At 34.3% G+C, this 17,082-nt stretch overlaps 1 protein-coding gene across 4 annotated transcripts in view; it reads right to left on the bottom strand.

Annotated features, from left to right (window-relative positions):
- Positions 1-17,082, bottom strand: part of TRMT11 (tRNA methyltransferase 11) — a 61,141-nt gene that overhangs the window by 35,164 nt on the left and 8,895 nt on the right. For 3 of the 4 annotated variants that reach the window (XM_022555986.2, XM_022556006.2, XM_022555997.3), the window contains exons 2-7: positions 11,327-11,392; positions 9,642-9,715; positions 6,339-6,420; positions 6,158-6,250; positions 5,789-5,923; positions 4,633-4,789 (exon numbers count right to left, since the gene is read on the bottom strand). In XM_022555986.2, the coding sequence (XP_022411694.1) occupies positions 4,633-4,789; positions 5,789-5,923; positions 6,158-6,250; positions 6,339-6,420; positions 9,642-9,715; positions 11,327-11,392 (607 nt within the window). Of the gene's footprint in view, positions 1-4,632; positions 4,790-5,788; positions 5,924-6,157; positions 6,251-6,338; positions 6,421-9,641; positions 9,716-11,326; positions 11,393-12,478; positions 12,591-17,082 lie in introns of those variants that run through there. The other variant, XM_022555993.2, reaches the window with a different exon arrangement.

Raw genomic sequence — 17,082 nt, 5'->3', positions numbered from 1 at the left:
TTGGAAATCAGCCAAAGAAGGAACTAGAAAATGAATTCATGGCCAAATTGTTCATCATCACCATTCAATATTAGCTATATCTAACATCTTTCACCAAAAAGGTATCTAAGTGCTTAACAAAATAATTAAAAAATGATCAACAGTATGGTTAATTGACTGTCTTCCATCCATCATACAATTTCCTAAGAATTTCATATACATATATTACCTCATTTAACCTCACAATATATTACTTATTACCATTTCACAAATGATGGAATTGAGCCCCAGACAAGTAAAGCATCTTGCTCAAAGTCATATAGTAACTGACAGAGTAAGGATTTAAAACTCACTCTCTTTGCTCTTATGGTACGCTATACTATATAACTTCCTTTAGGGTCAGCAGCAATTGAAGTAAATATTCATTAGCCTACTAATTAGATACACAAAAGTAAAATTTGTTATTAAACAAATTAAATTAAGTAAGGCTGCACACTCAGTTAATAAGAGTTGTATACAATTCACGAGTCTTGTATCACATCACAGGCAGGCCTGTGCCATTATAGGTATTCAACTTATGCATGCTGATCATTCCTTTAGCAATGTTCATATTAGAACAGCAGTACTTCCTAATTACTGACAGCTGACCCACGATATACATCTTCCCCCTTGAGAAAATGGAGATGTACAACTTAAAATAAATCTTACTATAATGAGACTCAATGTATTTGCTAAAATGGAAATGAAAGTGTGTTTCTGTAGCTCATAATGTCATTCTAGACAAGAGAACAGACTGTCTAAAAGGAAAAGGAAAGGTATTTAGGGAGGAAAAGGTTATACCTCTCCTTTCAACTTTCCAGAAGCTTTCTAACCTACTCTATAACCTTGAGAATACCACAAGCCATAAGTAGTCTGTGGGTAAAGCCTTCAGGAAACTAATAAACATCTATTTTGTACCTTTAGAATGGAAAAGGGATATCATACATTTGAATTAAAACAAAAATACTAAAAAAGGAAAAGAATATCATCCAATACTTATGAAAAACTATGACCATGGAGGAGGGCACAAGGCTACTTATTTCTCCAATCCTTCAGAAGGTACTACCCATCGAAGAGACAAAAGGTCCAGTAAAGAGGACAAACTGCTTAAGAACTGTGCCTATTCTCAATTATTAGCCATTACCAGTTATAAAACAAAAGCACCAAAAACTACCTAAAGTCTTAAAGCTATGCTTAAACAACAAACACAAATTATGAAATGTATTTTAGCAGCATCTTTGCAAAGATCTTCCTCTTGCAATTTTCCATTAACTGTCCTACATATTGCAATTAATTTTCCATTAATTGTCCTATACAGTATAAACAGTCAAATGACCAAGATATGCTACCCACCCTAAGGAGCAGCCTTAAAGCAAATTAGGGGCAGGTCTGCTCACCCCTTACCACACTAAAAATAGTCAACACCTTGACTGCTATGGAAGTTAGCATTTCATAATATGCCCAGCCTCATCTACATCAAAGGAAGGAAATTTTACCCATACTGGTAACTATTTTTAAACTTTATGGTCTGGTCTATGTGTATGTGTGCATACTAAACATGTACATGTATGTATCTCAAAGAATCACTTCACAGGAAAAGGTTTTAGAAGTCCAAGAACAAGATTAAGAATTAATAGAGGGTTACCATTTGGAAAAAGATAAATTAAATCAATTCCTCACGGCATACAAGAAAATAAACTCCAAATGCATTTGAGATCTAAAAGGAAAAAAAATCAAAACTACTAAAGTACCAGAAAACAGAGCTGAATTCCTCTATAACTTGGATGTAGCGGGAAAGTTTTTGCCTGGCAAAAAAACAATTACATGCAAAGTCAAAACATAAAGGGCAAACTGGGAGAAAATATTTTACATATTTACATACATAAAACAGGAAAAAAGGGGGAGAGTGACTAAAATATAAAGTATTTTTAAAAATAAGGGGGGGAATCAAAAAGTCTACAGAAAAATAGGCAAAAGATTTGGAGATAATTCCAAAAAGGTTATAAAACTGGACCTTAAAATAGAAAAAGTGATTAGATTTCACTCGTAAGAGAAATACAAATGAACACTTCACTGAGATAACATTTTCACCCAACAGACTGGCAAATTTCAAAAGCCTGACAATATACTCTGCTGGTGAGGCTGTGAGGGAACAGGGGCTCATATATTGCTGGCGAGAAGGCAAGATGGTAAAATGGAGAGTAATTTGGCCACATTTAACAAAACTACATACGCTTACATTCTTCAACCCAGCAATCCTAATTCTAGGAATTTACCCTGGAGCTATACTTCCAACACTATGAAACTATATATGTACAGATTATTCATTGCAAGCATTATTTGTAACTGTGAAATATGGGAAACTACCTATATCCAAGTTTAGGTGATTGTTTGACTAAATTATAGTACATAAACCCATGGAGTACAACTATAAAAAAGAACGAAGATAATCTCTATGAACTAAAGGAAGTGATTTCTAAGAAATACTAAGTGAAGTTAAGTGAAAAAAAAAAAGAAATCTGTACGGTTAGACCAGAATTTGTAGTATATGTGAAAACTCACAATTTCTAAAATATGTATATGTTTGGTTAACTCAAAATAAGGAACATTCTGGATAAAAAAATAGAGGAGGGATAGTAGTCTTCAAAATTGTAAGTTTTATAAAAGAAAAAGTAAGATTCTGGATATACTCCACATCAAGGGATCAAAGAAATGTTAACAACAAAATACAATACCTGGAAAGGAAAACAGATGGTATAAAGGGACATCAGTGGGTCAATTACCAAAAATGGAATACAAACACTAAACTACTGTATTAATAGTACATTTACTAACACTGAAAACTATACTGTGGTTATGTAAGAGAATATCCTTATTCTTTTTTTTTTTTTGCGGTCCGCGGGCCTCTCACTGTTGTGGCCTCTCCCGCTGTGGAGCACGGGCTCCGGACGCGCAGGCTCAGCGGCCATGGCTCACGGGCCCAGCCGCTCCATGGGCATGTGGGATCTTCCCGGACCAGGGCACAAACCCGCGTCTCCTGCATCGGCAGGTGGACTCTCAACCACTGCGCCACCAGGGAAGCCCGAGAATATCCTTATTCTTAAGAAACATATTCCAAGTCTTTGAGAGATAAAGGGATGTAATGGATGCAACTTACTTGTATATAAACATAATGAGAAAATAAATGATAAAGCAAATGATGCCAAATTTTAACAACAGTCTACTCTGGGTCAAGGATATGTATGTGTTCTTTCTTCTATTTTTAATCTTGTAACTTTTCTATCAGTTTGGCATTATTTCCTGTAAAGTTCAAAAAGTTGGGGAGGCACTCAGGATAATGAGGATAGGAAAGAAAGGAATAGGTACAGTAGTATGTTGGGGGTGGGATATATGAAGACAATGGTGGAATAGCAGAGACTCACTAAGATTAATTCAACAACACAGGAAATAATTCCACCAGTTGGAATCTCTTGACCTTGATTCTATTTGCTCCTAATGACATGGGATTGTATTCCTCAAGTTAGTTTATGGTACAATAGCTGGCTGGCAGATCTTAAGGCTGAGAGAGGCAGCATTATGATAGTAAAGAGCACGAGTTCTGGAGTTAGACTGCTTGAGTTTGAATCTCATGAGATTTCTACACTGTATAACCTTGACCAAGTCACTTAACCTCTCTGTCTGTGCCATAATCTCAGGAAGATTTTTTTAAGTATCTCAATTTCAGTAGTTGTAAGAATTAAATTAGATAGTAACATTAGAGTGCATAGCTAGTACCTGACATGTTTACTATTCAACAAACAGTAGCTACTGCATCATCACTGCTTACAAAGTTTCTGATGAGTTTCTAATGAGTTGCTGATGGGGAAAGACCACTACAGGGAGAAACTCCAACCACGCATAATTTGTTCCTAAATGATCTGAATCATAATGAATTTAGCCAGATGAACCTAAATGTGAGTGCTCCCTAAGTATAGGCAAGATTAAAAAAAATGGGTTGAAGCAGGAAAATGTCTTCAGAGTCAGATGAAATAAACTTGGACTTTTAGGACTTCCACACAAAGTTAATTATGAGGACATCCAATCAAGTGCATACAGAACCCAGGTCATAGCCTCAGCAGCCAAGCTCTAGTCCATTGATACTTAGCCACTTTTCTTATTTTCAAACTTCACATATGAACCTCCACAAACCAAAGGCACATTATTTTTTTTCCATGTAAGTATATAATTATCAATTTTAAAAGATGAATACTTTTTAAGATTCTGTCACTCAAGTCTTTCTTCCCCCCAAGAGTTTTCCTTTTTTTTTTTTTTTAACTGAAGTATAGTAAGAGTTTTCCTATTTAAATAAACTATATAGCTTTACAACATTTCTACAATGTATGGTATACTCCCCTTAGTGGTTTACTTGGGGAAATAAACCCCACAAAATTCTTTCAGCATCCCCTTTGGAAGTGGCAAAAGTGTTAAATATGGGCTACTATACAAATATGTGGTTGTCTCTTATCTAATGATAAATAAAGGATTATTTTATCTTTTAGCAAAACTATTACTATGACCTTGACTAATATAAACAAGCAACATCTCTACACTAGTTTAACAATTAAATTAAAATACCTGTTCCAACAAATGGATCAAATACAATATCATTTTCTTTCACTTTTCCATGGTTGGCCATGATGAATGATAAACCAGCATCCATGCTTGTATTTCCAATAAAGTGTCTCTTTTTGACACTGTATGACTCAATAAGCTCTCTCTGCCCATCTGCAATCTAGATTGGAGATAATTTTCAATTTGTGTAAATGTACAGAACAGATTTAAGATAATTATTCACAATAAACCCATAGTGTCTTGATAATGAGAACTTCTTTCCATTTACCACTGCTTCACATAAATATGTGATTAAGGCAGTTATGGACAAATACCTTTATTTCTTAGTGTGTTCCTATTTACTTTTGCTTTTCAAAGCAAATTTGAATTGAATTTGAATGCAATTATTCCAGGGCTTGGTGGTGAGCTCTAGCCACCTCTTTTTTTCTCCTAAATAACAATATTCTGTAACATAAGGCACAGCTTCCTGCCTCAGGGAAGTGGGCAGAACTGCTCTGCAGTAATTTCATTTCTCCTCAGAATGGAAACCTAGATCAGAGAGCTCCACAAATGAGAATCCTGCTATCACAGCACTCTGCCTTTTCTCTGCTTTATTAAAAAAGCAGTTCACACTTTCCGATGAGTCTTAAGACTTCCAGGTACATGACCTCCTACCTGGGCCCCATATCTAACAATCCTCTTGCATTTCATCAGAATCTCTGGAAAAACAAAACACACAACCACATATTTTCCACTGATTTTAATTCATACAGTAGTTCTGACTCTTCAGCTCCTTTAAAGTTTTACATATAAAGAGTCAAATACAAAGGCCTACCACTTAGAATTTTTTCTTTTTTTTCAATTTTTTATTGAAGTATAGTTGAATTACAATGTTAATTACCGCTGTACAGCAAAGTGACTCAGTTATACATATATATACATTCTTTTTCATATTCTTTTCCATTATAGTTTATCACAGGATATTGAATATAGTTCCCTGTGCTATACAGTAGGACCTTGTTGTTTATTCATTCTACATATACCAGTTTGTATCTGCTAATCCCAAACTCCCACTCCTACCCTCTCCCACCCCTCTCCCCCTTGGCAACCACCAGTCTATTCTCTATGTCCCTGATTCTGTTTCTGTTTCATAGAATAGGTAAAAAGAACACTTGCTTACCCATCTACCAAAATAGATATTATGTGGATTCTCAGGGATGCAGTTTGGGTCCAAACCATAATCCTCCAAAATAGAGAATATATGTTGTGGCTTCTTTAAATTCACTTTTCCTTCAAATGGCAGAAATTCAAGGGCCTAAAAAATAAAAGTAATTCCAATGTCCTATAAAAATTTAAAAGAAAACATAGTGCTTATATAATAATACCAATCTTGTAAGTCTGGTATCAGCACTAAATAAGACAAAACATGAAAAGTACTTAGCACATAATGTGGTACAAAAGAAGCACTTAGCATTGCGGATATTATATATCAACAGTGGCTATATTACATTAATCTCATAGGTTTTTGGTTTTTGCTAAATTCACTTACATCTATCCGTTTGATTTTTTCTTCTTGTGTCAACGTTTTATTAAATGTGTGAATCTTTATTTTATATGTAGAATCTGAATGCAGAAATGGAACCTAAAATAAGAGCAGATAAATTCTTTAAGCTTAGTAATTCTACAGTATCTACAGATATGCTTAGAGAAAACCACATTTCACTACGCACCATCTTCTCCACAGGGTAGTTTTTCAAAGAATTATATAGCTCCTCTGGAGACTTTCCATGACCCCATAGTTCAAATATAGACCTAGGAAATAAATGATTGACATTAACCTCAGTAAAAAAAAAAAAAATGAGTTCATACAGTAATATGTAACAATTATTTCACTGGTTTTTATGCTTGCTCCACTAAAACAATTATTGCCTATGTTTTCTAAGCTATAAATGAGAAATACGCATCCTGGAAACAAATATAGCTTAAGTCTAAATTAACACAGAAGTTGATCTTTACACAAATAAGGAGGATTTATAAGTCAAGATTTTTTGAAGTTTTCATCATAATCATTTCATCATTTTTAAAAAATTTTTATTGGAGTATAGTTGATTTACAATGTTGTGTTATCACTTCATCATTTTTTAACTAGAACACAAATGATTCCATAAAATGACTTGCGATTTTAGTGAAACAGTAATAAAGGTGCAGGAAATTCAATCATTCCCACTGTCTTCTGAATAAAACAAAAGGAAAAACGACCAGATAAAAATGTTACCATTAATATTTAGCCATTATTTAATAACATTTAGTAATAATTACTTTTATGACTATTACAAAAACAAAATTCTTACTACAAAAAATTCTCAAGCGTCTATCAAGGAACATAAAAAATTAAGCAAAATTTCATTGTAATCAATGAAACAATTCTTAGAATTAGTTGTAATGGAACTTGATCTATATATTAGTACAATTTTGTGCATCTGAATTCAACTACTTTATGATTGTAAGTAATGCTGCCGTTAGGACTGAGTATACTATCTTCTGAAAATGAATTCCTCCTTTCCCTTGTAATGAATTATAGAAAGATGGCCTCTACAGTAATACTACCCTTACTTAGCTAACTAAGAGCTAACAATATAACTCAAAGTACCAGGGACTGTTCTAAGGCCACTTAATATTAATTCACATATTCCTCACAGGAATCCTATTAGGTAGCTGCCAGTATCATCATCCATTTAACCAATGAGGAAACTGAGGCACAGAAAGATTAAATAACTCTCTCAGGTCATATAGCAATTGGTGAAGCTAAGATTCAAACCCAATCCATCTGCCTCCAGAATCTATACACTGTTTCTCAGATATAAATATGCAAAAAGACAGGAACTCCAGGCCATTCAGGAAAGGCACAGACAATTCCATAAATCATAATTATCCCTAATGAACCATTATACAGTAATTTATAGGAACTAATGCTTGCAGTGATAACCTAGAATCAGTAAAAATGAAATAATACTCCCTACCCTCTTTTTCAGAAAGAATTTATATAACATTAATAAATTTATATTTAAATGGCAAAATAAAAATATTAGATATATAACATCATAAGCTTCAGTTATAACTGGAACACTGGAGTAACACCCTTTGTGATTTAGATTTCGGAGTAAACGGTTTTCATATATATGACTGCACTATTATGATCCCTATTTTAGAGATTATAAAACTTATATGAATTGACACATCTCATGGGTGCTATATAAATAAGCATGGATGTCAACTTACTAATATAATATCAATATGACCTAAAATATTTCACTGATTATAGCAGTAATAATGAAACCTTTCTGACAAATAAAAATGCTTTAAGAAACTATGCTTTGAGGGAAGAAGGGTAATAGAATGGGGAAAGATACACAAGGAGCACCAATGGTTCCTGTCATGGGTTATTTCTTTAAAAGAAAAGAAAAAGCTGTGGCAAATATCTCAAAATGTTGAGATCTAACAAGGTAGGTACCTCGGTGTTTGTTATATGTCACTGCTTGTGATATGCTCAAAATAGTCCATGTTAAAAATAAGTCAAATAAAATGAACTTTCAATCCCTATTCCACCACAAAAAAATCTGAATTTAAGTTAGCTTTGAATGCACTGTTCTAAAAGTCTATTAGTTCCAGAACAATTAATGCTACAATTAGAACTGTAAATTTTATCCTCTGAAAATGAATTCTCCCATTTCTATTAAATTTATAGAGATAAGGCCTCTGCAGTAATACTGTTCTTAGTTATCACTTAAGGTATAACCTCAGCTACGCAAAATATACAGAGACTAAAAAGCAGCCAGGGACATTATTTCATAATGTTATACAACTATTTATTGAACCATTACTCAAATATATTCATCAGAAGATATGAGCTTTGAAGGAAGTATACAAGTTCTGGTTCTCAAGTAGCTATTTTAAACCTATAAGCTTTATCTTTGGAATTCAAACACCTCTTAGAGCCATAAACTTTAATACGCTAATGTAGAGTAATAATTATTCAAAGGATGTGTTTCTTAGTTCTGTTTCTGCTTTCTAGTCATTTTTATTGACTAAGACCCATCAACAAGCCTCAATTTATGAGATTAGATTTAGTACTGCAGCTAGTTTTCAATAGGATAAATCTAATATGGGGGTTGTAGTCTATTCAATAATATAGCAATGACATACTATGCTATAAAGTATTGCTAACCATGCTAACAAAACTAGATATATGTAAATTCTTATTTGCACTGCATTATTAAATATTATAATTTCTAAGCAAAAAGAAGTTTTCAGAAATGTTTGGGGATGGGGGGGCATGTAAAAAAAAAAGCAATTCAAGGATAAGTTGTTCAGTTCTTAAAATGGTAGCTAAAAATGCAGTTTAATTTTCAAACCCAAAGATAGAATTTTCCAACAATAAAAAAAATGAAAGAAAGAAAAGAAATGAAAAAAGAACAGATACTAATGATAAAAGCTAGAAAACACTCAGGCAGGATAAATAAGGAAGACATCATTATATTAATCCATATCAAGATATGATAATCAGAGTTCCTCTAACAAATAAAACAGGAAACATACTTTATGGTAGTCCTCATTTTTTGTCATCTTACACTTCACCAATCTGTTCATCTAACTAAAAACCATCTATAAGAAAAACATTTTTAGGTTTTCAATACTTTGGTTATAATTAAATGTGGCATTTATCCTATGTAATAACATAGCATTTACATCTTATACCATATGCTTGCTTAATTAGAAGTTTAAAAAAATTATTCTAAAGCAAGCGTTTCTGCATTTCACCACTGAAATTCTCTCAACCTCAGTTTCAGCAGATAACTCTCCTCTGTTCTCCTACCACCATCCAGTGGCAAATACATGTAACTACAAGCTAAGCTGAGCTCCCCAAACAATCAACCCCCTTCTACCTTCTGCCAACATAAGCAAAAAGTAAGACAGAGTAGTTATGAGAAGTCTGGTTTACACTCATGCAGGAGGACACTATAAGTTTTTCTTACTTGGCACACACTGTCCGTTTCATTAAGTTTCTGGCAATATCTTCAGAGGGAATGCTAAGAATCCAAAAAGGAGACTGAAAGAAACAACAATATATGGTTTTATGGCCTCATATGCTTTCGTTTAAGAAGTCAATAAGGAGAGATTCCTATCTGCTACTTTTATGTAAGAATATCTGATTTGACACTAACCAAAATAAAAATTGCTCCAACAGATAATAAATAAATAAATAATTTTAATAGGTAACCTGTTAAGATAATACCGTACAGTATCAGAACACTTTTATAAATGACTGTATAAATGAAAACATCAGCAAATTTAAGGATATTTAAACTTCAGGTTAATTTTTTATTTGCTCTTATATAGTTTGATCAAGAATTGATGAGTATTTTACCCCAAAATATAATTTCAGAATTTTTTATTGTTGCTAATTATTTCTTATAACACAGCTATTTTATTTTTAACTACTAAGTAATGTGTTTCTTTGAATGATCCCTTTTTTTCTAGGTAGTTGTGGCCACCCGAGGGGGTGGGAAACATAGTTATTGTCTCTGCAATAACTATGATGGAAAACTATACAGTATATTATTAAATTATCATTTATTTTTATTATTTTATCTAAGGAAAAAAGTTCCAAGTGCATCATTAATACCCAAGATTATAGGCACTTCTGTGCTCCACCCAGATAACCACTTGCCAGAATGCAGCAAAATGTAGCAGGATCCTAACCTCAGTTTAACACCCTCACCCAATTATATCCACACTCTCCCTCTTTTCCTCCTCCCTCAATAAGTGAAATTCATTCAGGAGTACAAGTCCAACACCAGGGGACTTTCAAATTAAGTTCTCTCATCTTTTGTGAAAAGTCCTCCCTGCCACACCCAGCCTTTATTCCAATACTTACACTACCCTACAGAAAAATTCAAAATAATCCAAACAGGAAAAAAGATGGTCATCTCAGTATTATTTTTATTAGGAAAAATTTAAAAGCAACCTGAATGAAATGAAGTCATTAGATAAATTACGGTAGAGCTAATCGATGGAAAATATTACACAGCCCTGTTAGTAATGAAAGCTATGCAGAAATATGTGCCTACATTAATGCTTTCAAATGAAAAAGAAATGCAGAAGTTCACTGGTAGCATTACCACTGAGCGGAAAAAACGTATATGAAAAAAGACTAGAAGGCAGTATTCCCAAATTATAAGTCACGTCAAGGAAGAAGAATTGTGAATGATTTTTTCTTTTTCTATTTTCCAAACTCCTCTAATACACTGATAAACCATCAAATACAAAATATATAAATAAACTCACAATTTCACACATGCACAATTAAATTTTAAAATGAGTACCAATATAAGCCTGAAATTCAGCTAAATTCTAAACTCTAATTATACCTCATCAATAGAAGACAGACCTTTTTCCAATGAAGCAACAGATATAAATTATGGTATATCTGTTGAACTACAATTTAAAAACTAATAAAATAAGTGAATACTGGAAATAAATCTAACTTTCCAAAACCAAAATTTCTCCAAAATATCCTTTTTATTCAATTGCCCCTAAAAACAGACACAGGTAACCAAAAAAATATAAATTTAAGATTTTGAGTTCTTCTCTTTAAATCCAAGGTTCTATTTAAAAGGATACTACATATGGTCTAATGAAAAATACAAATTCAACTTACCTTTCCATAAGTTTCCTGACTATTGGTGAACTGACCTCCAAAAAGTGAAAGCAGAGACTTTATTTCCTATATTGAAAATATCAGAGAGAGAATACACTTTAACACAGGGAACTTAAAAGTCTATTAAGATGCAGTTATAACACACACACACACAAACACACACACACACACACACACACAAAGAGCAGATTATCTACTTAAGGTGTTTAAATGTCAATACCAGACAAATTACAACTCTGGGTTCTAAAAAAACTTTACAGTCACAATCATGGTAAGTAATTTCGGAGAAATTTTAGGAAAAAAAAAAAAGCGTCAAAAAACTTTGAGAAAATGCACTGAGTTTTAAAAGGAAAAAGCAGATTACAAAAACAATAGATTAGTAAATCTGACAATGGATCAATACAAATAAATTAGATGATTTGAGGATGTTCAGAAAAGAAATAACATGTTTGTAATGATGTTTAGGATCCCTGTGTTTTCCCTTTGAATATTAATATCATAAACATTTTCTTCCTTGGCATCAGGATTGCAAATTTTTCAGCAGGAAACAATACACTTTATGTTGGACATTTAGGTGTTTTCAACTTTATCAGTTTAAAACAAAGCTAAATACTTATTTTCACAAATATATGGATTTTTCCATTTGAGATTGCTTCTTTAAAGTAGCATTACTATACTCAGAGACGTGAAAAATTTTATGGCTTCTTAGAGTATATGTGGCCAAAATACTTTTTTTTTTAACATCTTTATTGGAGTGTAATTGCTTTAAAATGGTGTGTTAGTTTCTGCTGTATAACAAAGTGAATCACCTATACATATACATATATCCCCATATCCCCTCTTTCTTGCGTCTCCCTCCCACCCTCCCTACCCCACCACTCTAGGTGGACACAAAGCACAGAGCTGATCTCCCTGTGCTATGCAGCTGCTTCCCACTAGCTATCTATTTTACATTTGGTAGTCTATATATGTCCATGCCACTCTCTCACTTGGTCCCAGCATAGCCCTCCCCCTCCCCATGTCCTCACTTCCATTCTCTACGTCTGTGTCTTTATTCCTGTCCTGCCCCTAGGTTCTTCAGAACTTTTTTTTTTTTTAGATTCCATATATATGTGTTAGCATACGGTATTTGTTTTTCTCCTTCTGACTTACTTAACTCTCTATGAGACTCTAGGTCCATCCATGTCACAACATGTAACTCAATTTTCTTTCTTTTTATGGGTGAGTAATATTCCATTGTATATATGTGTCACATCTTCTTTATCCATTCATCTGTCGATGGACACTTAGGTTGCTTCCATTTCCTGGCTATTGTAAATAGAGCTGCAATGAACACTGTGGTACATGATTTGTTTTGAATTATGGTTTTCTCAGGGTATATGCCCAGTAGTGGGATTGCTGGGTTGTATGGTAGTTCTATTTATAGTTTTCTAAGGAACCTCCATACTGTTCTCCATAGTGGCTGAATCAATTTACATTCCCACCAACAGTGCAAGAGGGTTCCCTTTTCTCCACACCCTCTCCAGCATTTACTGTTTGTAGATTTTTTGATGATGGCCATTCTGACCGGTGTTGAGTGATACCTCATTGTAGTTTTGACTTGCATTTCGCTAATGATTAGTGATGTTGAGCATCCTTTCATGTGTTTGTTGGCAATCTATATATCTTCTTTGGAGAAAAGTCTATTTAGGTCTTCTGCCCATTTTTGGATTAGGTTGTTTGTTTTTCTGATATTGAGCTGCATGAGCTGCTGGTATATTTTGGAGATTAATCCTTTGTCAGTTGCTTCGTTTGTAAATATTTTCTCCCATTCTGAGGGTTGTCTTCTTGTCTTGTTTATGGTTTCCTTTGCTGTGCAAAAGATTTTAAGTTTCATTAGGTCCCATTTGTTTATGTTTGTTTTTATTTCCATTTCTCTAGGAGGTGGGTCAAAAAGGATCTTCCTGTGATCTATGTCATGAAGTTCTGCCTATGTTATCCTCTAAGAGTTTTATACTGTCTGGCCTTACATTTAGGTCTTTAATCCATTTTGAATTTATTTTTGTGTATGCTGTCAGGTAGCATTCTAATTTCATTCTTTTACATGTAGCTCTCCAGTTTTCCCAGCACCACTTATTGAAGAGGCTGTCTTTTCTCCATTGTATATTCCTGCCTCCTTTATCAAAGATAAGATGACCATATGTGTGTGGGTTTATCGCTGGGCTTTCTATCCTGTTCCATTGATCTATATTTCTGTTTCTGTGCCAGTACCATACTGTCTAGATTACTGTAGCTTTGCAGTATAGTCTGAAGTCAGGGAGCCTGATTCCTCCAGCTCCATTTTTCTTTCTCAAGATTGCCTTGGCTATTCGGGGTCTTTTGTGTTTCCATACAAGTTGTGAAATTTTTTGTTCTAGTTCTGTGAAAAATGCCTTTGGTAGTTTGATAGGGATTGCATTGAATCTGTAGATTGCTTTGGGTAGTACAGTCATTTTCACAATACTGATTCTTCCAATCCAAAAACATGGTATATCTCTCCATCTGTTTGTATCATCTTTAATTTCTTTCATCAGTGTCTTAAGAGTTTTCTGCATACAGGTCTTTTGTCTCCTTAGGTAGGTTTATTCCTAGGTATTTTATTCTTTTTGTTGCAATGGTAAATGGGAATGTTTCCTTAATTTCTCTTTCAGATTTTTCATCATTAGTGTATAGGAATGCAAGAGATTTCTGTGCATTAATTTTGTATCCTACTACTTTACCAAATTCATTGATTAGCTCTCGTAGTTTTCTGGTGGCATCTTTAGGATTCTCTATGTATAGTATCATGTCATCTGCAAACAGTGACAGGTTTACTTCTTCTTTTCTGAATTGGATTCCTTTTATTTCTTTTTCTTCTCTGACTGCTGTGGCTAAAACTTCCAAAACTATGCATAATAATAGTGGTGAGAGTGGGCAACCTTGCCTTGTTCCTGATCTTAGTGGAAATAATTTCAGTTTTTCACCATTGAGAACGATGTTGGCTGTGGGTTTGTCATATATGGCCTTTATTATGTTGAGGAAAGTTCCCTCTATGCCTACTTTCTGCAGGGTTTTTATCATAAATGGGTGTTGAATTTTCTCGAAAGCTTTTTCTACATCTATTGAGATGATTATATGGTTTTTATTCTTCAATTTGCTAATATGGTGTATCACATTGATTGATTTGCATATATTGAAGAATCTTTGCATTCCTGGGATAAATCCCATTTGATCATGGTGTATGACCCTTTTAATGTGCTGTTGGATTCTGTTTGCTAGTATTTTTGTTGAGGATTTTTGCATCTATGTTCATCAGTGATATTGGCCAGTAGTTTTCTTTTTTTGTGGCATCTCTGTCTGGTTTTGGTATCAGGTTGACGGTGGCCTCGTAGAATGAGTTTGGGAGTGTTCCTCCCTCTGCTATATTTTGGAAGAGTTTGAGAAGGATAGGTGTTAGCTCTTCTCTAAATGTTTGATAGAACGTTCCGGTGAATCCATCTGGTCCTGGGCTTCTGTTTGTTGGAAGATTTTTAATCACAGTTTCAATTTCAGTGCTTGGGATTGGTCTGTTCATATTTTCTATTTCTTCCTGGTTCAATTTCAGAAGGTTGTGTTTTTCTAATAATTTGTCCATTTCTTCCAGATTGTCCATTTTATTGGCATATAGTTGCTTGTAGTAATCTCTCATGATCCTTTGAATTTCTGCAGTGTCAGTTGTTACTTCTCCTTTTTCATTTCTAATTCTGTTGAGTCTTCTCCCTTTTCTTCTAGATGAGTCTGGCTAATAGTTTATCAATTTTGTTTATCTTCTCAAAGAACAAGCTTTTAGGATCAATTATCTTTGCTATTGTTTCCTTCATTTCTTTTTCATTTATTTCTGGTCTGATATTTATGATTTCGTTCCTTCTGCTAACTTTGGGGTTTTCTTGTTCTTCTTTCTCTAATTGCTTTAGGTGTAAGGTTAGGTTGTTTATTTGAGATGTTTCTTGTTACTTGAGGTAGGACTGTACTGCTATAAACTTCCCTCTTAGAACTGCTTTTGCTGCTTCCCATAGGTTTTGGGTCATCGTGTTCTCATTGTCATTGTTTCTAGGTATTTTTTTATTTCCTCTTTGATTTCTTCAGTAATCTCTTGGTTATACAGTAGTGTATTGTTTAGCCTCCACGTGTTAGTATTTTTTACAGATTTTTTCCTGTAATTGATACCTAGTCTCACAGCACTGTGGCCAGAAAAGATACTTGATATGATTTCAATTTTCTTAAATTTACCAAGGCTTGATTTGTGACCCAAGATATGATCTATCCTGGAGAATGTTCCATGAGCACTTGAGAAGAAAGTGTTATCTGCTGTTTTTTACATGGAATGTCCTATAAGTATCAATTAAGTCCATCCTGTTTAATGTATCATTTAAAGCTTGTGTTTCCTTATTTATTTTCATTTTGGGTGATCTGTCCATCAGTGAAAGTGGGGTGTTAAAGTCCCCTACTATTATTGTGTTACTGTCGATTTCCCCTTTTATGGCTGTTAGCATTTGCCTTATCTATTGAGGTGCCCCTATGTTGAGTGCATAAATATTGACAATTGCTATATCTTCTTCCTGGACTGATCCCTTGATCATTATGTAGTGTCCTTGTCTCTTGTAACATCCTTTACTTTAAAGTCTATTTTGTCTGATATGAGAATTGCTACTCCAGCTTTCTTTTGATTTCCATTCCCATGGAATATCTTTTTCCATGCCCTTACTTTCGGTCTGTATGTGTCCCTAGGTCTGAATTGGGTCTCTTGTAGACAGCATATGTACAGGTCTTGTTTTTGTAACCATTCAGCCAGTCTATGTCTTTTGGTTGGAGCATTTAATCCATTTACATTTAAGGTAGTTATCGATATTTATGTTTCTATTACCATTTTCTTAATTGTTTTGGGTTTGTTATTGTAAGTCTTTTCCTTCTGTTGTGTTTCTGGCCTAGAGAAGTTCCTTTAGCATTTGTCGTAAAGTTGGTTTGGTGGTGCTGAATTTTCTTAGCTTTTGCTTGTCTGTAAAGGTTTTAATTTCTACCTTGAATCTGAATGAGATCCTTGCTGGGTAGAGTAATCTTGGTTGTAGGTTTTTCCCTTTTATCACTTTAAATATGTCCTGCAACTCCCTTCCGGCTTGCAGAGTTTCTGCTGAGAGATTAGCTGTTAACCTTATGGGGATTCCCTTGTATGTTTACTGTTGCTTTTCCCTTGCTGCTTTTAATATTTTTTCTTTGTAGTTAATTTTTGATAGTTTGATTAATATGTGTCTTGGCGTGTTTCTCCTTGGGTTTATCCTGTATGGGACTCTCTGCGCTTCCTGGACTTGACTATTTCCTTACCCATATTAGGGAAGTTTTCAAGTATAATCTCTTCAAATACTTTCACAGTCCCTTTTTTTTTTTTGTGGTACGCAGGCCTCTCACTGTTGTCTCACCTGTTGCGGAGGACAGGCTCCGGACGCGCAGGCCCAGCGGCCATGGCTCACAGGCCCAGCCGCTCCGCGGCACATGGGATCTCCCCAGACCAGGGCACGAACCTGTGTCCCCTGCTCCGGCAGGTGGACTCTCAACCACTGCACCATCAGGGAAGCCCCTCAGTCCCTTTTTTTTTCTCTTCTTCTTCTGGAACCCCTATAATTCGAATGTTGGTGCGTTTAATGTTGTCTCAGAGGTCTCTGAGACTGTCCTCAATTCTTTTTTCTTTATTCTGCTCTGTGGTAGTTATTTCCACTATTTTATAT

The sequence above is a fragment of the Delphinapterus leucas genome, chromosome 12, assembly GCF_059928025.1.
Source record: "Delphinapterus leucas isolate spDelLeu-1000000601 "Yukka" chromosome 12, BTC_Dleu_Yukka2, whole genome shotgun sequence".
Classification (NCBI taxonomy): Eukaryota; Metazoa; Chordata; class Mammalia; order Artiodactyla; family Monodontidae; genus Delphinapterus; species Delphinapterus leucas.
The sequence above is the reverse complement of the archived record's forward strand: the minus strand, read 5'-3'. Positions and strand labels throughout refer to the sequence as shown.